Source organism: Python bivittatus, unplaced genomic scaffold (genome assembly GCF_059951505.1).
Source record: "Python bivittatus isolate LINGU-HERP-01145 unplaced genomic scaffold, Pbiv_v1 ctg000140_np1212, whole genome shotgun sequence".
NCBI lineage: Eukaryota > Metazoa > Chordata > Lepidosauria > Squamata > Pythonidae > Python > Python bivittatus.
Genome location: NW_028277043.1, coordinates 2,134,354 through 2,154,876, shown reverse-complemented (window position 1 = coordinate 2,154,876; position 20,523 = coordinate 2,134,354). Strand labels below are relative to the sequence as shown.

Here is a 20,523-nt window from a genome sequence, read left to right as displayed (position 1 = left end):
CCCATTGCAGTGCACCAGCTTTGCATGCTTTTAATTCAAAGAATTTAAAAATGCCAAAGCCAAACCAGAGAATAGCAGCTATGGGAGCCTCTTTGCTTAAGATTCTTGCCTTAATACATGCTTGTGCGTCTTAAGAGACAGCCACAAGACCCCACTCAAACAGAAGAGAGGGGCTGGATTAACCCTTTGCTTCACCAAGCCGTTGTTCACTGTCTTCTGAACAAATGTTGGGTGTTTTAGTGTTTGATTAGCACTGAGACTTGACAGAAATATATCTACATGACTCCATGTGTGGCTGTAGCCCCAATTAATTGCAATGTTCCCATTAACTTCATAGAATTGGAAGGGGCCACAGGTTCATCTTGTTCATGAGAAGCGGCTATCCAGCCTCTTGTTAAAAACCTCCAGAGATGGAAAACCCACAACCTTCATAACTAGACTGTTCCACTGTTGTACAGATCTTATCAAATAAGTTTTTCCTTAAATTTAAATGAAATCTAGATATCTACTACTTATATCCATTATTTCTGGTACTAGCTTCTGTGACCATGAAACATCATTCTCAACCATCTTTCCTGTAGTTTCCCTTTATGCATCCAACAAAAAGGACTACCATATTTCCTCTTAGTCTTCATTTCTCCAGACTGAACATCCCAAGTTCCTTCAGCCTGTCATTGTACAGCACATCCTCAAGTCCCTGTATCAATTTTGTTGCTCTTTTCCGAATCAGTTCTAACCTGTCAGTATCCTTCGGAAAATAGAATGCCTAGTGTTGCACATTAGTGTTGCACATTGCAGGTGTGGTTATACCAGTGCCAAGAGAATTAATAACTTAATGCATCTTTGATGCAGTGCTTCTTTTGATGCAACCCAGAACTGCACATAATGCACATGGATTATGGGTGCATCAGTGGTCTGGGTCTACAAAAATAAAAGGGATAATTTTGCTTGATTGGGACTTGTGTATCTTCTGAGAATAGTGGTTTGAGTGTTGGATTTAAAGCATTATGACTTCTATCCCAACACCCAGACAAAGATCTAATTTGTTCGGTCAAATAGCTGAACCTATATCACAGATTTCCAGGAAAATATAATAGGAGCGTGTTTATGAAGATTCTCAGTCATCCAGGTGGAATTGTCTGGAGGTTGAGTCATGGCAACTGGACTTCTTTTCTTTTTGGTAGAGACATTTCACTACTTCTCCAAGCTGAAGAAGCTGCTTGGACAAGTAGCGAAACGTCTCTACCAAAAAGAAAAGAAGTCCAATTGACATGGCTCAACCTCCAGATAATAGGAGAGTCTTCTTCTGACTGCCCTTGGAGGAAGAATGGAATACAAATGCCAGTTTGGTTTATTTTGCAGATGTGGGAAGAATATCCAGATGTTTACGGGGTGAGGCGATCGAACCGTAGCAGGCAGGAGCCTTCACGTTTTAATATAAATGATGAGGTAAGGGGAGAGGAAATCCATGAAGAACAAAAGCCATCCTTGGAATGAAAGAGCCCCGTTGTTCTAATCACTGGTTGCATTTTGCAGTACTGAAGTGCTGTTCCTGCAACTGGACCCAGGTCAAAAGGTGTCCATTGGACCTTCCATGAATCCAAAATGGGAAATTGCATGACCCTAATTAAAGTCTGGAGCAGTGGCAAGGGGCAGGGAGTTGTTGCAGGAACAGCCCTACTTGAGGCTCCAGAAAGATGGCATGAGAAAAATGTGCGTGCATGATAAAAGTTTGTGTGTTTGTATATTGTGTTGTACCTTTATGTTAAACCTTTCCCCCCCTTTTTTATATTTGTAGATGCGTAGTCCTCTCTTGAATTCCATGCATGAGATGAGCTCAGGTGTTTTCTTTTGTTTTTTCATCCGATGGCTGAGACATTAAACCATTTTCTCTTCTTCACTTCCATCAAAAATCGTCTTATGAGCAGTGTGGTAATGGAACTTGCCCCCTTTTCTTTGCTGTTTTTGTGAGTGACTGATTGTCCCTCATTTTTTTCGTGTGTGTGCATATTTCCCACCCCAACCGATTTCAAAAATGGGTAAGCAGTTTTCCCTTCTGTTTTTTACAGATGGAGAAAATGAGGCTCAGGAAAGTTCAGAATCAGACTGAAAATGTCAAAGTTGGAAGTCCAAAGGTAGGCACCTAAATTTATATTCAAGCACCTGAAAATATAAGCGGCACCCTCTCCTCCCGTTGGGGAGTCCTCTAAAAATGGGTCCATTTATGCTTGGGTGCCTATATATGGATTTAGGTGCCTAGCAGAAGGCACCCAGATTTGAACATTTTGCATCAAAAAGAATTATTCTCTTGGCCCTTCCCATCTTGTCTTCGAATTAAACTCTCTTCAGTCAGGTTGGATTGACCGCATTGTGTGACCTGAGAAAATTGCAGAACAGAAATCTTCAGAGGTTTTTAAATCGTTGTTGTTATTATTATTATTACTATTCTTTTTTTCTTTTTTTTTTGCCAAAGCACTTAAGGGCAGGTTACATTTTTCTAGTAAATATTTCTGGATCCCAGGCCCATGTTTGTGTAACTGAGCTTCACAACAAATACCACACTAAGCCATTATGTGATTTATTTAGGTTTGGGTTAGTTGTTACGTGAACTGAGCCAGAATTTATTTAACAGACTTTTTTTTCTGGGTCTTCCCAATTCTGTAGGACCCTGGGCAGTGTAGAACAAGCATTTATGGTCAATACCGTAATAATCCAAAAGAAAATGTATGGTTTATAATCCATACATTGGATTAATCCATGCATTAAGCCATGTGAGTGATCTGGGGCATAGTGGCTTATTAGACAATCTGTTACTTAGTGTATATATGGACCCAGACTTTCACAAGTTGTTTCTCCTATCTTAGTCATTCAGCAGTTTCTCAAATATCTGCCCACTTCCCAGCTGTTGCTTCAGTATCCGTACTGGTAATGGTATAATGCGGAGGCATAATAGCACAAGACTTTAACTGGTCTGGTAATAATTTCCCTGCTGTTAAATTGAAACAAAACAAAACTGGAGGGTATTACCTTGTAAGGGAGAGTGTAGAGTCTCTTGCTCAGAATTTTTGATGCTTGTTCCAAGCTAGAAGCCCTGGGATTTTTCAGGCAATTCCATGACTCTTACAATGGGCCATAATGGATTCAGATTGGGTAGAGATACTTTATTTGGTCATGGGTTGCACCAGAAAGTGGAAAGAATGCCAGTGGATCTTCCAGGATCTAGTCCCATGGATCTGTAGTCTGTCAAAGCAAATGTTCTTTGAGCAAAAGCTTTGGCATCTCCTGAAATCGTTGGATTCAGAAACTTTTCTTTCAGCAGCTGGGAAGATCAAAAGCTTGAGTAAAGAAACCCAATGAGGTTAATAAAAAATTAGTGTCCCATTCCAGTGAATAGAAGATCCTTCTAGAATCATTAATGATCGTTATTACTAGTAGAGTTTGTATGGTGCTCAAAATATTGCATCAGTTAGGAAGCTCTATTTTCTCTTTTTATTTTTTAATTTTTCTTAGTTTGTATTAGTTTTTATCTTTTTAGTTGTAAGCCTGGCACCAGGTTTGGGAAGGCTGTTGTGAGGTAATTCAGCGTTACTTCAGATAACACAGAAGCAGCGACTTGTCTTAAGTCAGTGAGTGAATTCCTGGCAGAGGCAAAATCACTACTACTTGATTTGTAGTGCAGCCTTTAATCTACTTTTTTATGCTCAAAACAACTTGACAGAAAGGATGCATCTTCTAGCGGTGTTACTCAGGCCAGCTCTGGCTTCCACTCTCCCTCAGTTCTCTTCTCCCCTTCTCTTCCATGATCCTGTGCGATCTTCCATCTTGGACAGTGGTTTTGCCCCGGTCTCCTTCATCTTCCAATCTTCCCAGCTGACAGGGTGAGATGGGAGATGGAAAAGAGCAAGCAGAACCAACTCTGCTCCATGTCTGTTACTTGTTCAGAGCTCCATCTGGGCTACCCTGTCCACATTCTTTTCCCCTCCCACTCAAAAGTCCTCTGGAGGGTCAGATCTAAGGGACTATGAATACTTTTGTCATTGACAACGGGCTTTTGTTTTCCTTTTTCCAAGTTCTGCAAATGCCAGGCTCGGTGGTCCTCTCCTCTCTGTCACAATGGCCCAGCATGCACTGGGCTGGTGATGTCACACCCACCCCCGATCTCCACTGCAGACAAGAGCACCCATTAGGGGCTCAGGTAAGTCCTGTCCCTTTTTTTGTTTTACAATATTATGTGGTTTTGGCAAACATCGGGTTTGCTGTCTGTTGGATATCTCTGTTGGCGATGCAACGAGCCATGGTTTTATTTGTAGTTTATGAGAAAGAAAAATATGTGTATAGTTCACAGCATGCGTTGCAATACCACACAATATTGTAAAAATCAAAAAAGAATGCCTCTTTTCCTTCTGAAAAGAAAGGAAAAGGATTGATCACCCTGATGGGAAAAAGAACAGCGCACCAGCTTAAGTATAGCAGTAGGGACCACTTCAATTAATGGGATCTTGCTTATGCGAAACGGTAGCCTGTAGATGGTGCTTTTGTTATTTAAGGAATCTAATGAGGATGTTTCTGGGAACCCTTAACAATTCCTTGTTTAATGGTGAAATACTTTCACCTGGGTAATATTTTTCCCTTACCCTGGAAGCTCTAATCCTTAACACAGACTTTGTTTTTATTGGGTGTAGAAGAGGGGAGATTTCCAAAATACACAACTACGGCACTCCAGAGATCCATCCAGGAAAAGAGAGAAGGGGGTGCCCTTAATTTCCCTTCAAGCTACTTGTCCAAATTACTCCTTCCTATTTACTTTTCCACCTTACGATTCCACCTTACAGTGAAGCTCATGCTATCTTGTCTAATGTGGCTTTTTTAAAAAAAACCATATTCCGGTAGGATTGTACAAAAAAGCTGGACACAAATTAGAAAAAGTATCTAAGATATATCTCTGTTCTACCTATCCATGGTGACTAGGATGGGAGTACAAGGAGATCACTTCGTCAACTTCACCCGGGACAATGTGGTGTTAGAGTAAAGGGTGAAGAAGTCAAGAGTCCCATCCCAAAATCAGTCACAGTTTAAGCCTGAACTCTTGGTTAAGGTTTTTCTTTGGACTGTTGACTTATGCTGGTGTGAGTATTTGGATAAGCAAAGCCTGGCAAAGATTGTTTTTGTCCTGAAGGGCTTGGAGACTCTCCAGGGAGCTTCATCAAGTGCTCTAAAACTGTCATGGTCCTTCCACCTTCACTCTTGTCTTTTCCACTGGCTGTGCTCACACAATATCTATAATCTGGTTTGTCTGTTGGTTTGTTTGTTTGTTTGGGTTATTGCAGGGTAGGGAGCTGGGTTGGGGAACTGGATCTGACCTGAGGTCTGGATAATATCAAAGAGTGAGACTTGGAGGAACAAGCACCACAAGACCTCCACCTTCTGCTCCTGTTTCTGCATGAGAGTTGCTGGAGAGTTCTTGCTTATTGCCTACTGCATCAAGGAACATGCATAATTCCCAATCCAAGAATAGGGTACAGCTTCCCAGTTGGAGAAGACATATGCAAGCTTCTGGAGAACTTCATTTTCATGTGGTTTCTCCATTAAGGGACAGAACAGGAAGCTGACCTTGCAAGAAAAAAGTAGAAAGAACCCAGCCAGTCAAAGAAGATTGGGCTCCAGACAGCTTCATTCTTTGCATGATTTCCTTGATGGAGGAAAGTGTGCAGAAGATGACCTGGTGGTTTTCTGTGCCAAGAACAAAACTGTATGGTAGGGTGAAGCAAGACTTGGGGGCAGGTTCCTCAGTCCTGGAATATCATGATGGGCGAACCTATCCTTTGTGTTTTGCATAATACAATTTCTTCCTTGTTACGGATTTGTACTTCCCAAAACTGATAACCAACCACATTAAGGCTACGCTTAGTCTGCGAGTACCTTGCATTCTGTTTCTCTGCCCCTGAATGGGCAAGAGATGCTGGTGGCCAGGAGGACAAAGGGAGTACCCCTTCAAAGCTTGGGGGCACCAGAGAGGCAAAGCTTTTGCATAGCTACAATACCTTCAAGGGGACCACGAGCCCATGTAATTCCATGCCAGGTTCTGGCTCTTATAATAAAGCTCTCATCTGCAGCAGGATCTGGTGGAGGATGTGACGCGTGTGCAGAGGCTTCATGGCAGATGGGAATCAGTAAATGGACCACTTGTAATTTGAGGAAGGAGGTGGGGGATCAGGAGAGGAAATGGAGTTTGTTCTTCTTTTCGATGCAGTGTGCTTGAGTGAGTACTTCAGGTGTGGGAAGCCAATTACTGTTCTGGGGGTTCAGATGCACATTAAGAATTGGGGATTGTTTTCAAAATTAGCTAGGGACACACTTAACCTCAAAGTGGAAAGTTTCATAAAGGTCCTGGAGACAGACAGATGCGCCCAACTGTTGACTGCAAAGGTCTTTTTATTCTCTTTACCTATTTCTAATATACCTGGATTCCTGTATCTAACATAGCTGCTCATTTTCTTAACTCTGTCACCTATAATTTAAATAATGTTGCCCTGTTTCCACAGGGGAAGAAAACGGAAGAAACAATGGTTCTCCATGACTAATAATTCCATCTCTGTGTGTGTTTTTGTCAGTCTCAAGCAGATTTTTGTCTGTTGGTCTTTTGTTGAGCACCAGTACACTAACTTTGGAGTCCCTTGCACCCCACCACCCTGTGAGAACTGCGGCGCATGAGATGTCATGCACCTCCCGCTTTTGACCTTCCTGCCCCAGAGCACCCACTTTGCACTGAACAAGCTGGCATCAGGAGGGCAACTTATTTCTTTGACCCAAGGCTACCCAGATCTGTAGGCATTTAGTTTCCATGTTTAGTTTCTTTTTTCCCCTGCTATTGAGTGAACAGACTGACATGTTAATAGTTTAGTTGCCTAAGTAGATTTAATAAATATATGTAGGCATAGGAGTAATTTTGTATAGTAGTCAAGAGATGTATTTTTAGGGGCTTCCCTTCTCCTCCTCCTCTTCCTTTTTTCTTCCTTTTATTTATAGGTAGGTAGGTAGGTAGGTAGGTAGATAGAACCCATCTATATCTATAGATATAGATAGATATAGATATAGGTCCCTGCCTTGGGTAATTAATCAATGGATTTCTACCCACTGCAGTTGAGAGACTTTCAGTGGCTTACCAATTCCATGAAACCCAAAAATAAAAAGATTTTGAAAATATGAAATTGAAATTTTATTATTTTAAATTGAAATGAAATTTTAGAAGTGTTTATTCAGCCCTTCCCCTTTTTTTTTCTGGTCCCTCCTAATTTTGGGGGTGTGGCCCACAACGTGCTTTTGAAAGCCACGTGTGGTGGTCACCTGAAAATTACTGATCTCCCCTTCCAAGGGAGCACGTGTACAGGTGAGCAAGACTGTTCCTTCCTACAAACTTGTATCTTCTCTTCTGCAATGCTTGGAAGGCCTTGGGTGTGACCTTGCTATCAGCTGTGACCTGGTCCTCTTTGTTCTGTTTGGCTGTTCTTTGGTGCTCTCTCTTCTGTTTTGATTTCTTTTTCAAGAATCTTTGTCTACTTGTGTTCATGATGTAACAGAGTTTCTTTAAAAAAAAAACCCAAACCAAACCACAGAAACTACGGGATTATGGGCAAAAAAAGTGTTACCTGTTTCTTTATTTGCTGCGTGGTAGTGAATGTCTCCCTTTTTGATTGTGTTGGCTTTAAATCTGGGGTGTGGGCCAAGGTGTGTCCAACCACCTTATGGATGCCAAGAATATTTGCAGCAAAATATACCACCATCAACCAGCCTCTTTTATTGGTCCTTCCCCTTCTCTCCCTCCTTCTCTCTTTTCGTTCAAGGGGAATAGCGAATCTGAAAGTGAAAGTCCCAAAAGAAGAGGGCCAAAGCAAGTGAGAAAAATGTAAGTTAGGAGGATTGTGCCTCATTTCTGAAGCAAATTTGGATTCCCTTTAAAAGGATTCTTGCCTGCTGTTGATGCTTGGAATGTTAGTTGCAAGGTTGTTACTTGCAACCTTATCCATTGTGGATTCTGCAAGTAATATTTGGAATGTATTAGCATAGCTTTCCTCAAACTGATGATCTCTGGGTGAACTTCCATATCCCATAATCTCAGAACCTGGCTATTGGCCACACTGGCTGGGATATGACAGCTGAAGTTCAAACAAAGGGTCTTGATTGGGAAAGATTGCTGTTCTATAATAAAAACAGGTCCATTTTTGTTGACTGTTCATCTGGAAGGCACCTTGAAGGTGTCAGATGCAAAGAAATTTATTCTAAATTGAATGAATAAATAAATTAAAGGAGCATAAAAGGAGCTCTTGGTCTGGCAGTTTTTGCCCAAAGGAGGGAATTTTACTGTTCTCTTAATCTTGTGAACTCCCCTCTTCTGGATAGTAATTAAAGCCAAAGTGTGCCTGACCCCCTTATTTCTATAATTCCTGCCCTCCCCCCCAAAAAAGAAAAACAAAGAAACCCTCCCAGAGGAAGAGGAAGAACTTTTGTGCAAAGAAAGGATGGTTCTGGGGATCAGCTTCCCCCCTCCCCAAGCCAAAGTGCATCCTGGATGTGGGTGCTGATGCTTCAGGGCTACCTCCAGACCACTGAGGTGCATTTCCACCACTGTTACTAAACATGGTTCATGGTGACGTGGTTTTCTGCAACAGGTTTGAGGCAGGAGACACAAGAGAAGGTCTGCAGCAGACAAAGTAAACACTGGTTTGTCAGCTCAGACGAATCCTGATCCTCATCACACATGTGACACAATCATACCTTCTGTGCATCATCACCATCCTGAGGTCCATGCCCTGTGTTGCTCTTTTTTGTTAGCCTTCTTAGACTTCACTCCTGGTGACTACGTGGACAAGGCCGTGGAGTTTTCTAGGCAGCATTTTTGGAAGCGGTTTGCTGTTGCTTCCTTCCTAGGGCTCAGAGAAAGCGTCTGGCCCAAAGTCATCCAGCTGGCCTTGTGCCTAAAGCAGGACTAGAACCCGTGGTTTCCCACTCCCAGTCCAACCCCTTAACTATAGACCAACCTAGCTCTGGGAACTGCAATTTGAGGGGATGAAGGTCACATGCTGGTTGCCTACACCTGGCTTCAAGACCAAATGCTACTCTGCACGTCAACAATGTGAAACCAGTTGCATCCTGGGAGCTGCACCAGGCTTGTCATGATACTTGCACATATGCCCAGCAGGTGGTAACTCCTGGACAAAGAGGTTTAATCTGGGAAGCCAAGCTATGTCAGCCCTGGTTACTAATCGGTCGGGAGACCAACAGGAAATCTCAGGGCTGGAGGCTGAGAAGTCGAAAGAACGTGTTGGAAGAAGGCAGCAGCAAACAATTTCTATGATGTTTCCAGGAGTCAAGTTCAACTTGAGGAAGATACAATTTTTATCTTTCCTCCAGGAATGTAAGGTCATGTGTACAGCACTCCATCCTCAAATTCATTCAATTGTTCATTTTTTTTAATAGAAACCATGAGTGTATGTATAAGTGTATAATCTGCCCCCCCCCCCCTCCAGGAGGTGGCAACATTTAACTGATCTTGGCTGACCTTGTATCCTTGGGTGGGAGACCACCACAAAACCACAGAGCTGTGCATTAGGCTGGGACATAAAAACTAATCCTAGAAAAATTGAGTAGGGGGCTGCTTCTGTAACGCTGCCTAGAAAACTACATGGAGGTCTCTGTGAAGTCTTCAGTTGAGTTTGACTTGAAGAAACCTTGCCCTTAGGCCAACACTTGCACACACTTGTGCAACTCCTTGCCCAGCTCCCATGTACACCCAGAGAAACCTGCATAAAACACACCGCCACGCTTGCATGTACACAAAGATACTGATTTATGCCTTCTGGCACATCAGATCCCTGCAGGATTAGTGCAAGAAAGGGACATGATCCTTCTTTTTCTTGAGCTGTTTTGTGGAGAGGGAAGGGGGAAGCTCAAGGCTGCATTTCCTTCACTAGGAAGAAAGCAAAACTCTTCCTTCTACCAAAAGCTACCTCCCCATCAGTGGGCTGCTTTAGACTTCTTGTCTTAACCTTGGCAGCTTGAAAATTTGTGGACTTCAGCTCCCAGAATTCCCCAGTCAGCATGTTGAAGTCCATACATCTTCACGCTGCCAAGGTTGAGAAACACTGCTTTAGACACGCGAGCACCTCAGATGGCTGTATGTGGCTTGTGAACTCTCCTCCCCTCCTAGCCTCAATCTTAGCAGGAAAATGCAATTATATCTTAGCTTTGAGAGCTCATGTCTCTTTTTGTACTTCAAAGAGCATTCCATTGCCAAGATGGTCGAGTGGAGGACTTTTGAGCGATTTGGATTGTGTATAATTAGCTGAGCCGTTTCCTTTTCTTACTGTTAATTGAGCAGATGTCATTGTTAATGACAGAGCTAAGCAGGGGCTTTGGATTCAGTTTCTAAGAGGTGTTTTGGAGCAAACACCTGTTTTTTAGCTCTTAAGACAGCCTTGTCTTTTCCTGAAATCACAGGTTGCTGCAAAGTGCAGCCGCACCATCCCGGGGAAAGGCGCAGCTGCTTTAAAGAGGTTGCAGACTCTTTATGAACTTATTTCTGCAAAGCCCTAGTTCATAACTTAATTGTCTAACATGAGATGAATATGCCATATATTTAGGGCTAGTTTATGTATTTGGGGGGCTAATTAATTGGCATATAAAAGTAACAGCAATCGTGATAATGGATAATAATGACAATTGTAATGCTTATACTCCTTGTGAACTTTTGTAAACACAGAGATAAATGGAAAAGGGAGGGATCTGGGGATGATGGTGAAGATGATGTTGAAGATCAAGGCTCCAGTGGAGAGAGCGAGCCAGAACAGAAGAAAGTGAAATCCAGGAGGCCTGCTTTGAGGAGGTGAGAAAGGTGATGCTGCCTTCCTTGCAGTTCCCCTTATTTTTCCCCACCCTGCACCCAATTCCTCCACCTTTTAATTGCAAGTTGGTGTTCTGAGCACAGCAATGGAAGCTTTCCCCAGCAGAAAGACAGAATGATGGCAAAAGCTTCCAGGGTAAATAGAGAGAGTAAGGAAGATGACCTTGGTTGAAATATACGGGAACCTTTGCCTAGGCAAAAGGGGCAGAAACATGGTTTAAGTCCAGAGCAACGAGAGAGCATTTGGAAGTGTCTCCTGCAGAGGCCTTCCTGATTCCGTGGAGTATAAGAAGGGGAGAAGGTCCAGCACAATCAGACTTGCAAGATTCTGCTATTTATAGCCAGTCTCAGTAACGGTAGTTTTAGCCTTCCTGTGGAGTTGATTTCCTGGTCTGGTCTCGAAGAATGCTTTGCTGCTACTACTACTATATCGTTCTGTTTCATTTTAGAGCAGTGGGCAAATCCATTGCAAAGAAGGTCACCAAACTCCAGCGTGGGAAGAGGCGGAGGAAGACCGAGTCATCGGAGGAGGAAGATGATGACGAGGATGATGAGGCCCCCAAAAGACAAACTAGGCGCCGAGCAGCCAAAAATGTCAGGTAATGGCAGAAAAGGGGGGAGTATCTCTCAGGCCAACATCCAAGCAGCCACCTAGGGTTGGATTCACACATCATGCTCAGCCATCATGGGGTGGTTAGTTTGGCTGAACCCAGCTATCATACATTTCATGAGGTAACCTGATTATGCCTTAATGTGATATGTGAGCCTAAGTCATTATTCACCAAACCATCATTGAGCAAACCATGGCTTACCTCAGTGTATGAACCCAGCTTGTGCAATGTCCTGGAGTCAGGGGGAAGGCACTAGCTGGCTGGGGAATTCTGGGAGTTGAAGTCCACCCATCTTAAAGTTGCCACAGTTTGGGAATTCTGAGAGTTGAAGTCCACCTACCTGGAAGTTGCCATGGTGGGAAACACTGTTCTCATCTGCATGGAGAACCCATTCAGCAGAAGGAAGAGCCTGAACTGTCTTCATGTGTGGTCTTGTGCACAGTTACAAGGAAGACGATGACTTTGAGACTGATTCGGATGACCTGATTGAGATGACGGGCGAAGGGGCGGAGGAACAGCAGCTCAACAGCGAGACTATTGAGAAAGTGCTGGACAAGAGGGTGGGCAAGAAAGGAGGTGAGTGCAAGCAAATACGTCTGCTTTCCCTGGAGTCAGATGTTCCTGACAGTATTTTCCCAATAGAGGTAGGCAGACAGGTAAAAGCAGCCTTCTCCAGGTTGGGGCTTTCCAGGGGTACACCTTTGCTCCCAGAATGCCTGACTCTGCAAACGCAGCTTGCAAGATTTCCCAGTTTGGGAGTTGGGGTATATCATATTTGGAAATTTCATCCTAGGAAGGGCTGCTTTAGAGTAGCAAACAAGGCCCTGTAAAAACTAGTTTTGTATTGCAAAAGAGAGAGTCACCTTGAATAAGGCAAGCTGAACTGTATAAAAGCCATTCAGACTTTAAGCTGCTCAAGATGCAAGAATGCCTGAGCAAATTTTAGGAATTCTTTGACTTTAGAAAGACCTCTGAGTGGGGGCCAAACCAAGGGTTTAGTGGGAGGGCTTTGCCAGGATTATGCAAGTCTGTGGACCTGGCTCTGACCCAACCATTCATGCCAGTTCTCTGAGCAGGATCTTTAAGTGGCTGAAAGGACCCTGCCGTTCACAAAAGTTCTAGCATTGGCAGCCAGAAATTTTCCCTTTTAGGGTTGATGGATAAACAGTTAGAAAAAAGCCACGGGAGATTATTTCAGTATACGATTACTGCATCGAGATTATTATACAGTATGCACAAAGATGGAAAGATTTTACACTACCCACTATGGAGGAATGGTTGGTGAAATTGACAGACCTTGCTGAGATGGATCCACTAACCTCTTTGATTGAAGACAATATCTACATTTATTGGTGACTGGAAACCCCTTGTGGACTTTTTACATAAAATGAAAAAATTGAACTTGTAATTTATGGCTTTGATGATTAGACAGGATAGATTATAGAAAGAAGAGAATCGTGATGTAACTTTAGAGAGAGAGGTTAAACTATAATTGTACTTAAAACTGCTGTGAGGAATATTGGAAGCCACTGCTTTATGTCTTTATGTTTTTCTTTATATCTTGCTCTTTTTTTCTGTTTTCTTTTCTTACTGCACTTTTAGCTTTTTCTGTTTCTTCTTCCTTTCTTTTTCACTTTTTTCTAATTTAGTTTGTTGTAGTTATTATTATTCTTAAAACCATTAATAAAAATTATATTTATACACGCGTGCTCGCGTGCACACACATACACACACACACATTTAAAAAAAAAAGTTCTGGGCTTGGCAGTGTTTGGGAAAACTCCCAGGGCGATGCAGAAGCACAACAAAGATAGAGAGAAAAAGGCTCTCGGGGTCAAAGGTGGAGCATTTTCAAGGGGTGCTAAATGCTGACTGACTTTTAGGAGGGGAAAAATACCTGTCGGGGGGAAATGAAGTAGAACTCCTTAGAAGTGGGTGTAGCAAGCTGGCTGGAGCCCTGCACAGGAGCAATCGGCCCAAGACCATTTTGCGAGGTTTTATCTACTTTCATCTCTGCTCCTTTGGCAGTCACCGGGGCCTCCACCACCATCTACGCAACAGAAGCCAATGGTGATCCCTGTGCCGATTTTGACCCGGAAAAGGAGGAAGGGGAGGTGCAGTATCTGATTAAATGGAAGGGCTGGTCCTATATCCACAGCACCTGGGAAAGCGAAGACTCCTTACAGCAGCAGAAAGTGAAAGGTCTCAAGAAGCTGGAGAACTTCAAGAAGAAAGAAGAAGAGATCAAGCACTGGTAGGCTTTTCTTTTTCCTGGCCTGCTAAGAATGCTGATTAAAACTCTGGACCTCAGCCATGTGGAACTGATTCTTGCCCCGCACGTGTACCTGCTCCCTTCCTATATGGGAAACATGAGCTCCCAGGTCAACCTGGGGCTCCCAACCTGGTTTTTGAGGCCTGAGAAGCACTTTTGAACACAGTTACTAAAAACTGATGGGTCCCCACCAGATTAGATAGAAACGCTCCAATGAGATGGATTTGAAACAGAGAAACTCTCAAACTCCTTGCAAAAATACTGCAGGAAATCTTGCGTGGGCCCCCTGCAGGCACCAGTCATCCAAAGACATGTTAACTGTGGCCTCCCTCTGTCATCATAAGAAGTTGGCTAGGCCTGCTGCACAGTTTCATGTCTGAAGGGGTTTAAGGCTTTGCATCTCTGTAGTAGTCAGGATCCTGATTTCTGTTTCTAAACTGTACATTTGGAAACTAGATTTTTCTATGTTGCCAAGGATGCAGAAGCCTTTCCTCCATGAACCCAAGTGGTTTGAAACAGGCCGTAACCCCTTTTTCAGATAACCGTACAAAGTTTTATATGTCTGTTCAACCTGGCCTAAATTCCACGAGATCTCTCGTGAGATTTCAGCCATTTTTTACTTTTCTAAAAACTAATTATTGTACTTAAAAAAACCCCAAAGGTTTATTTTTTAAATTAAAACAAAAGCAGAAATATTTTGTAAACCATCGAGGAGAGCTGAAATTTCGCAAGAGATTTCATGAGATTTGGGCCCCCCCTTCTGAAAGTTTTGTGCGATAGCAAGATCAGAATGGTCTTAACACTTCTGCTGCAAAAAAACTCATTTGTTTCTTTTTCTGCCCAGGCTGGGGAAGGTGACCCCGGAAGACATTGAGTATTATAACTGCCAGCAGGAACTGGCGGCTGAGTTGAACAATCAGTACCAGATTGTGGAAAGAGTGATTGGTGAGTTTTGGGTCAAAAGTGAATCATGGCCATGGGAATAGAAGCAGAGTTTATCCAGGGTATTTCTCATTGAAGCCATCATCTACTGTACAACTTGGGAAACTCTGCATGTATGGCTGAAAATTGAGGGCATGAATTTTCTTGAAAGCTTTTTTGAGAATTAGTGAAAGCAGGGGGAAAGAAACAGAAATAGGCAAACATTTTGGCATCGTGAGCATATTGAGAATTTAAAAAGGGCTGCCGTGGGGATTGGGTGGACTAGTTGTAAAATGGCACCTGCAGTGGGTGCGTGGCCACAGCTGTTCACTAAATACCTGAGAGATAGGCACCCATAACCAGCCACAATGACATCATCATGTCATTGTGCAACCCAACACAATTGGGTACTTGTGACATGATATCCAACACATCATTTGCACAGTAACATGATGCATGTCGTGTCCATCCACCTGGCCCCCTGGCCCCTGCCACTGATGCTAGTTTTCTGCTGCTGTCTTTGTTTTTTTCTGAGCAGCTGAATATACCTTTGAGGAAGGGCCTGGATTCCAACCAGCCACCATTTGTAATTTTCTAAGAATATCTCAGGGCCCAAGGACATTCTTGGAAACACATTCACAACGTGTAATTTGCTTTGTAGCACACTCCCTTCTCATTGTTTTTTTTTTAATATGTTTTCCTAAAAAATTAGCTTAAGGTTAACTCCAGGGATGCAGAGAGCTTGCTAGGAACTCAAGCCGGTGTTTCTTCTCAGTACTTGTAAAGTTCTGTCCATATACCCAGATGTGTTGGGACTACAACTCCTACCATCCCAAGCCAGCAAGTTAATAGCTGCCTGGCAAGCAGAGTACCCAGTGCCAAAGGCCACCCCAAAGCAGTTTATCTGGTCTAGGCAAAAGTGCTAAATTTGTTTCTGAGTTAGCGAAATTGGAGTTAGTTAAATCTTAATACATGCTTCCTGAAAACATCTTTCCTTGATTTTATTGATATCTTAAAAAAAAAAAGAACTCACAAATTTTCATGTCCTATTTTGTGGTCACCTGGTCAGTTTACAAGCAAACGGATTAAAACTGATTAATTCTTTGATCAGTTGGGAAACTGAATTCAGGAGGGTAAAGAATCACCACTAATAGGATTAACAGTGTAACATCATTTTCTGTGTAACTCTGGCCTTCTTTTGTGCTTTTTATTTTTTAAATCCAAAGTAGCCTCTAAGCAACATTCACTAAAGCTTGTGAGGAAAGCTACAAAATATTTTGGCTGCTTTCTCTGTTGGTCATTGTGGCATTTAATCGTTGCATTTATGGATGCTCTTTTCTCATTCTTGCCCAGCTGTGAAAACAAACAAATCACCAACTCCTGGAACTGAATTTCCAGGTAAAGTGGCTTACTTGTTTCATTGATTTACGCAATTTATTTAAATATATGGATTATAGAGACGCCTGATGGCAATAAGATAACTGCAGCAATTATAGAAAAGAAACAGTTAAAAAGATCTTTTCATGGATGGAATAGACGGGCTCACTGAGTATCCAGGCCTAGTGCTTGGTGGAAGAGCTAGGTCTTTAGTGTCTTACAAAAGGCTGGCTAGGTCAGCGCCCTCCGAATCTCAGGGGTTATGCTCTTCGATAGGGCAGGCACCACCTGTAGAAAACCAAGGAGATGACTTTGGAGAAGCAAGGCAATGGTTGGAGGAACCAAAGTGTGCTTGAAACCTAGGAGACTGAGAATGGGTGAGAAAGAAAGCTTGGATGGATGGATGGATGGATGGATGGATGGATGGATGGATGGATGGATGGATGGATCAATGATTGAGATCTGGGTTGAAGTCTATACATCTTAACGTTGCTGAGGTTGAGAAACACTGCTCTAGATGATTAGGAATTCCATAGAAGCAAATGAGAGGACTTGGCAGGGAGGGCTTGGGTCCTCCATCCTTCTTCTACCAAACCCTTTTTTCTTTTCTCCATAAAACTAATCACAAAGGGGGATAAGACACATTCTTCAGTACAAAGTTGATGAAAATTGTGAACTTGTTATCTGGAGTAGCTCTCCAGGAGTTGGCAGAGGTGTTCTCCAGCCCACCCTGAGCAGCATATTTCTGCCATGCCCATAAAGGATATGGCCAGGCTCTTATTGTGTATTCCTTCACCCCCCACCCCCCCGAATATTTGCAGCTCACAACCGCAAGTCCTGCTCTAATGAACCAGAATACCTTTGCAAGTGGATGGGGCTTCCATACGCAGACTGTAGCTGGGAAGATGAAGCTTTGATAAGCAAAAAATTCCAGCACTGTATCGATAGCTTCAACAGTAGGAACAACTCCAAAGCCATGCCTACCCGGGACTGCAAGGTTGGTCTGATTGCTCTTGCCAGTTTGGCCTCAATTTGGATCTATGTTTGGGGAGGGGGGAGGAAGGCAAAATTGTAATTGCACAAAAAGATTACTTGTTTTAGATGTGTCACCTGAAGCTCCCCGTTGGTGTTTATTTGGGATGTGTTAAAATGAATGATTTAAGTTTCCACGTGATATTTGCCATGTTTCCCAAGTGCTGGAAAAACAGCAGGAAGCAATATCTTGTGCAGGATCGTTGCATGTTTCAAGTTGGGGTTCCCGAGTGGCCTGTCTGGTCAGGGGAAGGTGCTGTTTCCCCAGAATACGAAGTTCCCAACAGTAGAGCTATATGGTGGCTGCATAACTGACATATATTGTACTGAATCAAAAATTAAGATAATTTATCTTCAAAACAGTAGGGTAGTTCTCACAGAGAACAGGGTCACCAAGGCAGATGAGTTGTGTTTCTGCCCAGTTTTCCAGGTTGGAGAGGGATTCTTTTCAATTTAGGATCTTACTCCATTAGAGTAAATATTGTGCTTTTTACATGGAAAATTAGCAAATCCAGGAGAGGGTTAGGCTCCATTTGCAAGTCTTTTTCCCTCCGTCCCTTCCTATCCCATAGATCCATTTTCTTGTAAACTAAAGATATGGGGCAGTTGGGCAACTGTTCTGTTTGTTTACCAGATTTATATCCCACCTTTCCTTCTGGAGCTCAAGGTGGTAGAAATAGTACTCCCTCCTCCTGAGACTCCCCAGAGCAACAACTTTGTAAAGCTGAGAGAGTGATGGATCTTCTCCTTTCAGGTGCTGAAGCAAAGACCTCGCTTTGTTGCCTTGAAGAAGCAACCTTGCTACATTGGTGGGGAGAACCTGGAGCTCCGTGATTATCAACTGGAAGGCTTAAATTGGTTGGCTCACTCCTGGTGCAAGTAGGTGAAGGCGGGCAGGGATCCCTTCATCTCCCTGTGTCTGGGTCACTCTGATCGATTTTGTACCACCATAGACTAAAACAGCTTTCCTCCTATAATGTCTATTTAAGCTTGTTAGTTTAGAGCAAGGGGGTCAAAATGTTGATGGTAGGCCATGGTAGACGGTCACCAATCTTTCTTTTTTTTCATATAACTTTATTAAGATTTTAATAAAGAAACATAAAAACTAACAGAAACTAATATTTAGAATAAAGAAAAGAAAGAAGAAAAGAAAGACCAAAAAAGTGCAGGAAAAAAGCCAAAAGTGCAGGAAAAAAAGAAATAAATAAAATATGTAGAAGTAGTTTCTGATCTTTGCAGCAGTTATAAGTATAAATTAACCTCTTACTCCATGGTTACAGCCTGACTTTCATTTTTTCTATAATTTAGTTTTTTCTAATCATCAGAACCATATATCATAAGTTCATTTTTTTTCTGTTTCATGTAAAAAGTCTATAAGGGGTTCCAGTCAGCAATAAACTGATATTTTTTCTCTGATCAAAGATGTCAATTTGGCCATCTCAGCAGTTTTCATCATCTTCACCAACTATTCCTCCATTGTGGGTAATGTCAGATCTTTCCACCACTGTGCATATAATAATCTCACTGCAGTTATCATGTATAAAAGCAATCTGGTTCCACTGGAAATTTCACTGGCCAGTTGACACCTGATGCTGGTTGAATTTCTGGAAATGAATCTTGTGAGAAAGGCACATATGAAAATACCTTCTGTATACTGTAGCTTAACAAATGGGAGGTATGAGAAGGCAGTCATGGGGTTATTAGTTAAGAATACTGTAGAGATTCTGGTAATAAAAAGACAAAGAATGCTGTAGATTGTTCAGATGAAATTAACCCATCTCTGACTTAACATAATCATTTCTGGGGCGGGGTGTCCCCATCCACGAATTGCAATATTGTTAGATTCATCTGTCCCTCGTGCATTAAGACAATTTGACTGTAGATAATGCAAAGTGTAGGAAAATCACAGCCACCATCCAAGTCACGCCCAGTGTCTGGCAGTTCCAAGTAGGATTGGGACATCTTGCAAGACTACTCCCACCAATATAGTCAAATTAGGACTGACCAGTTATAAAGCAGCTTTTATGTTTATTTTTATATTTATTAATTTTTTTAAAACCACCCAGTAGCTGAAGCTCTCTGGGCAGTTTACAATAAAATATACTAAGAGGCACAATTGGAAAAACCTATACAATAAAGTCAAATAAAATGCAAAATGAAAACAACACGCATACTGTGCAGCAGCAAGGTGGTCATTCAAACTCTGAAAAACAATACAACTTAAGATACACTTAAAACTCAATTAAAAAGGCTTCTCCTCCTCCTTCTCCCCAGAAAAAAATAGATGCAGTCTTTCTAAAAATGTAGTCTTGAATGTGTTCCAAAAAGAGGCTTTGAATCCTCACCATAAACCCTGCCCTTGATGACCTGAAGCAGCGTCTCTCACGTCATTGACCAAATCTCCTTCGGTCTCCAGATGTTCCCCTGATCGGCAGCTGTTGGAAGGGGGAAGGAAAGGGGAACACATAGAAAGCTATGGCTATGCTGGCTTGACCCCTTTGCTTGTCTGCTTCCTCAGGAACAACAGTGTCATCTTGGCGGATGAGATGGGCTTGGGGAAGACCATCCAGACCATTTCTTTCCTCTGCTACCTCTTCCATCAACACCAGCTCTATGGCCCCTTCCTGATCGTAGTGCCCTTGTCAACCCTGACCTCATGGCAGAGAGAGTTTGAGATCTGGGCCCCAGAGATCAACGTGGTCGTCTATATTGGAGATCAGATGAGCAGGAACGCTGTGCGTAAGCCAGAGTCAAGGAAATGGGTGGATGGGACCACGCCAGCACTTCTCTTTGGACAGCTCTGTTGAGTGAGCTGCAAGGTGCATGGCACAGAAATGAAAGCACCACCTTCTAGTGTGTTGGGTTGTTGGCATGCAGAACTGTGCCTGGATTTGCCTGGGTGCTCTTTGGTGAAATTTAACCAGTCTGTTCTTTTGGGCAAACCCAGATTGCAAATTTGATTAGTTTCTGGTTCAATATACTGTGCAAACTCAGAAAATGGGTTAACTCAGGAACTAAGTTGAGTGTGATGTGGGAATGCAGCCCCTGTTTAGGCTTCTCAGCCACAAGTTTCCCTGGCAGCCCAAGTTGACTTGGTTAGGCTTTCATGGGGTAGGGGGCAGGTTTCATGGCACAGACCCCTAGCTGGTCTCTACAGGGGCATAGATAGAGGCAGCATCTCCTGACTCAAGCAGATTATTCCACAAGCCTTAAAAGAAATCATGATGTAGTGCAATCTGTCTGTGATCTGGTTTATACATCACTCTAAGCCATCATTTAGTTAACCTGGCATACGAAATAAAGCATAGTTGGCTGAGTTGGCACAATAACCCTAAGCCATAAATCATAGTGGAGGGATTTGCTGAATAGGCTAAGCCAAAACAAATGATGTCAGACTTGAACCTGATGCAATG

General features: G+C 42.7%; 1 protein-coding gene across 3 annotated transcripts in view; it reads left to right on the top strand.

Annotated features, from left to right (window-relative positions):
• The window catches only part of CHD2 (chromodomain helicase DNA binding protein 2), a 76,568-nt gene that overhangs the window by 17,579 nt on the left and 38,466 nt on the right, over nucleotides 1-20,523 (top strand). For 2 of the 3 annotated variants that reach the window (XM_025177485.2, XM_025177488.2), the window contains exons 4-14: nucleotides 1,363-1,449; nucleotides 7,842-7,903; nucleotides 10,757-10,879; nucleotides 11,347-11,496; nucleotides 11,951-12,084; nucleotides 13,537-13,762; nucleotides 14,625-14,725; nucleotides 16,055-16,099; nucleotides 16,900-17,075; nucleotides 17,865-17,989; nucleotides 19,629-19,845. In XM_025177485.2, the coding sequence (XP_025033253.1) occupies nucleotides 1,363-1,449; nucleotides 7,842-7,903; nucleotides 10,757-10,879; nucleotides 11,347-11,496; nucleotides 11,951-12,084; nucleotides 13,537-13,762; nucleotides 14,625-14,725; nucleotides 16,055-16,099; nucleotides 16,900-17,075; nucleotides 17,865-17,989; nucleotides 19,629-19,845 (1,446 nt within the window). Of the gene's footprint in view, nucleotides 1-1,362; nucleotides 1,450-1,906; nucleotides 4,196-7,841; nucleotides 7,904-10,756; nucleotides 10,880-11,346; nucleotides 11,497-11,950; nucleotides 12,085-13,536; nucleotides 13,763-14,624; nucleotides 14,726-16,054; nucleotides 16,100-16,899; nucleotides 17,076-17,864; nucleotides 17,990-19,628; nucleotides 19,846-20,523 lie in introns of those variants that run through there. The other variant, XM_088136431.1, reaches the window with a different exon arrangement.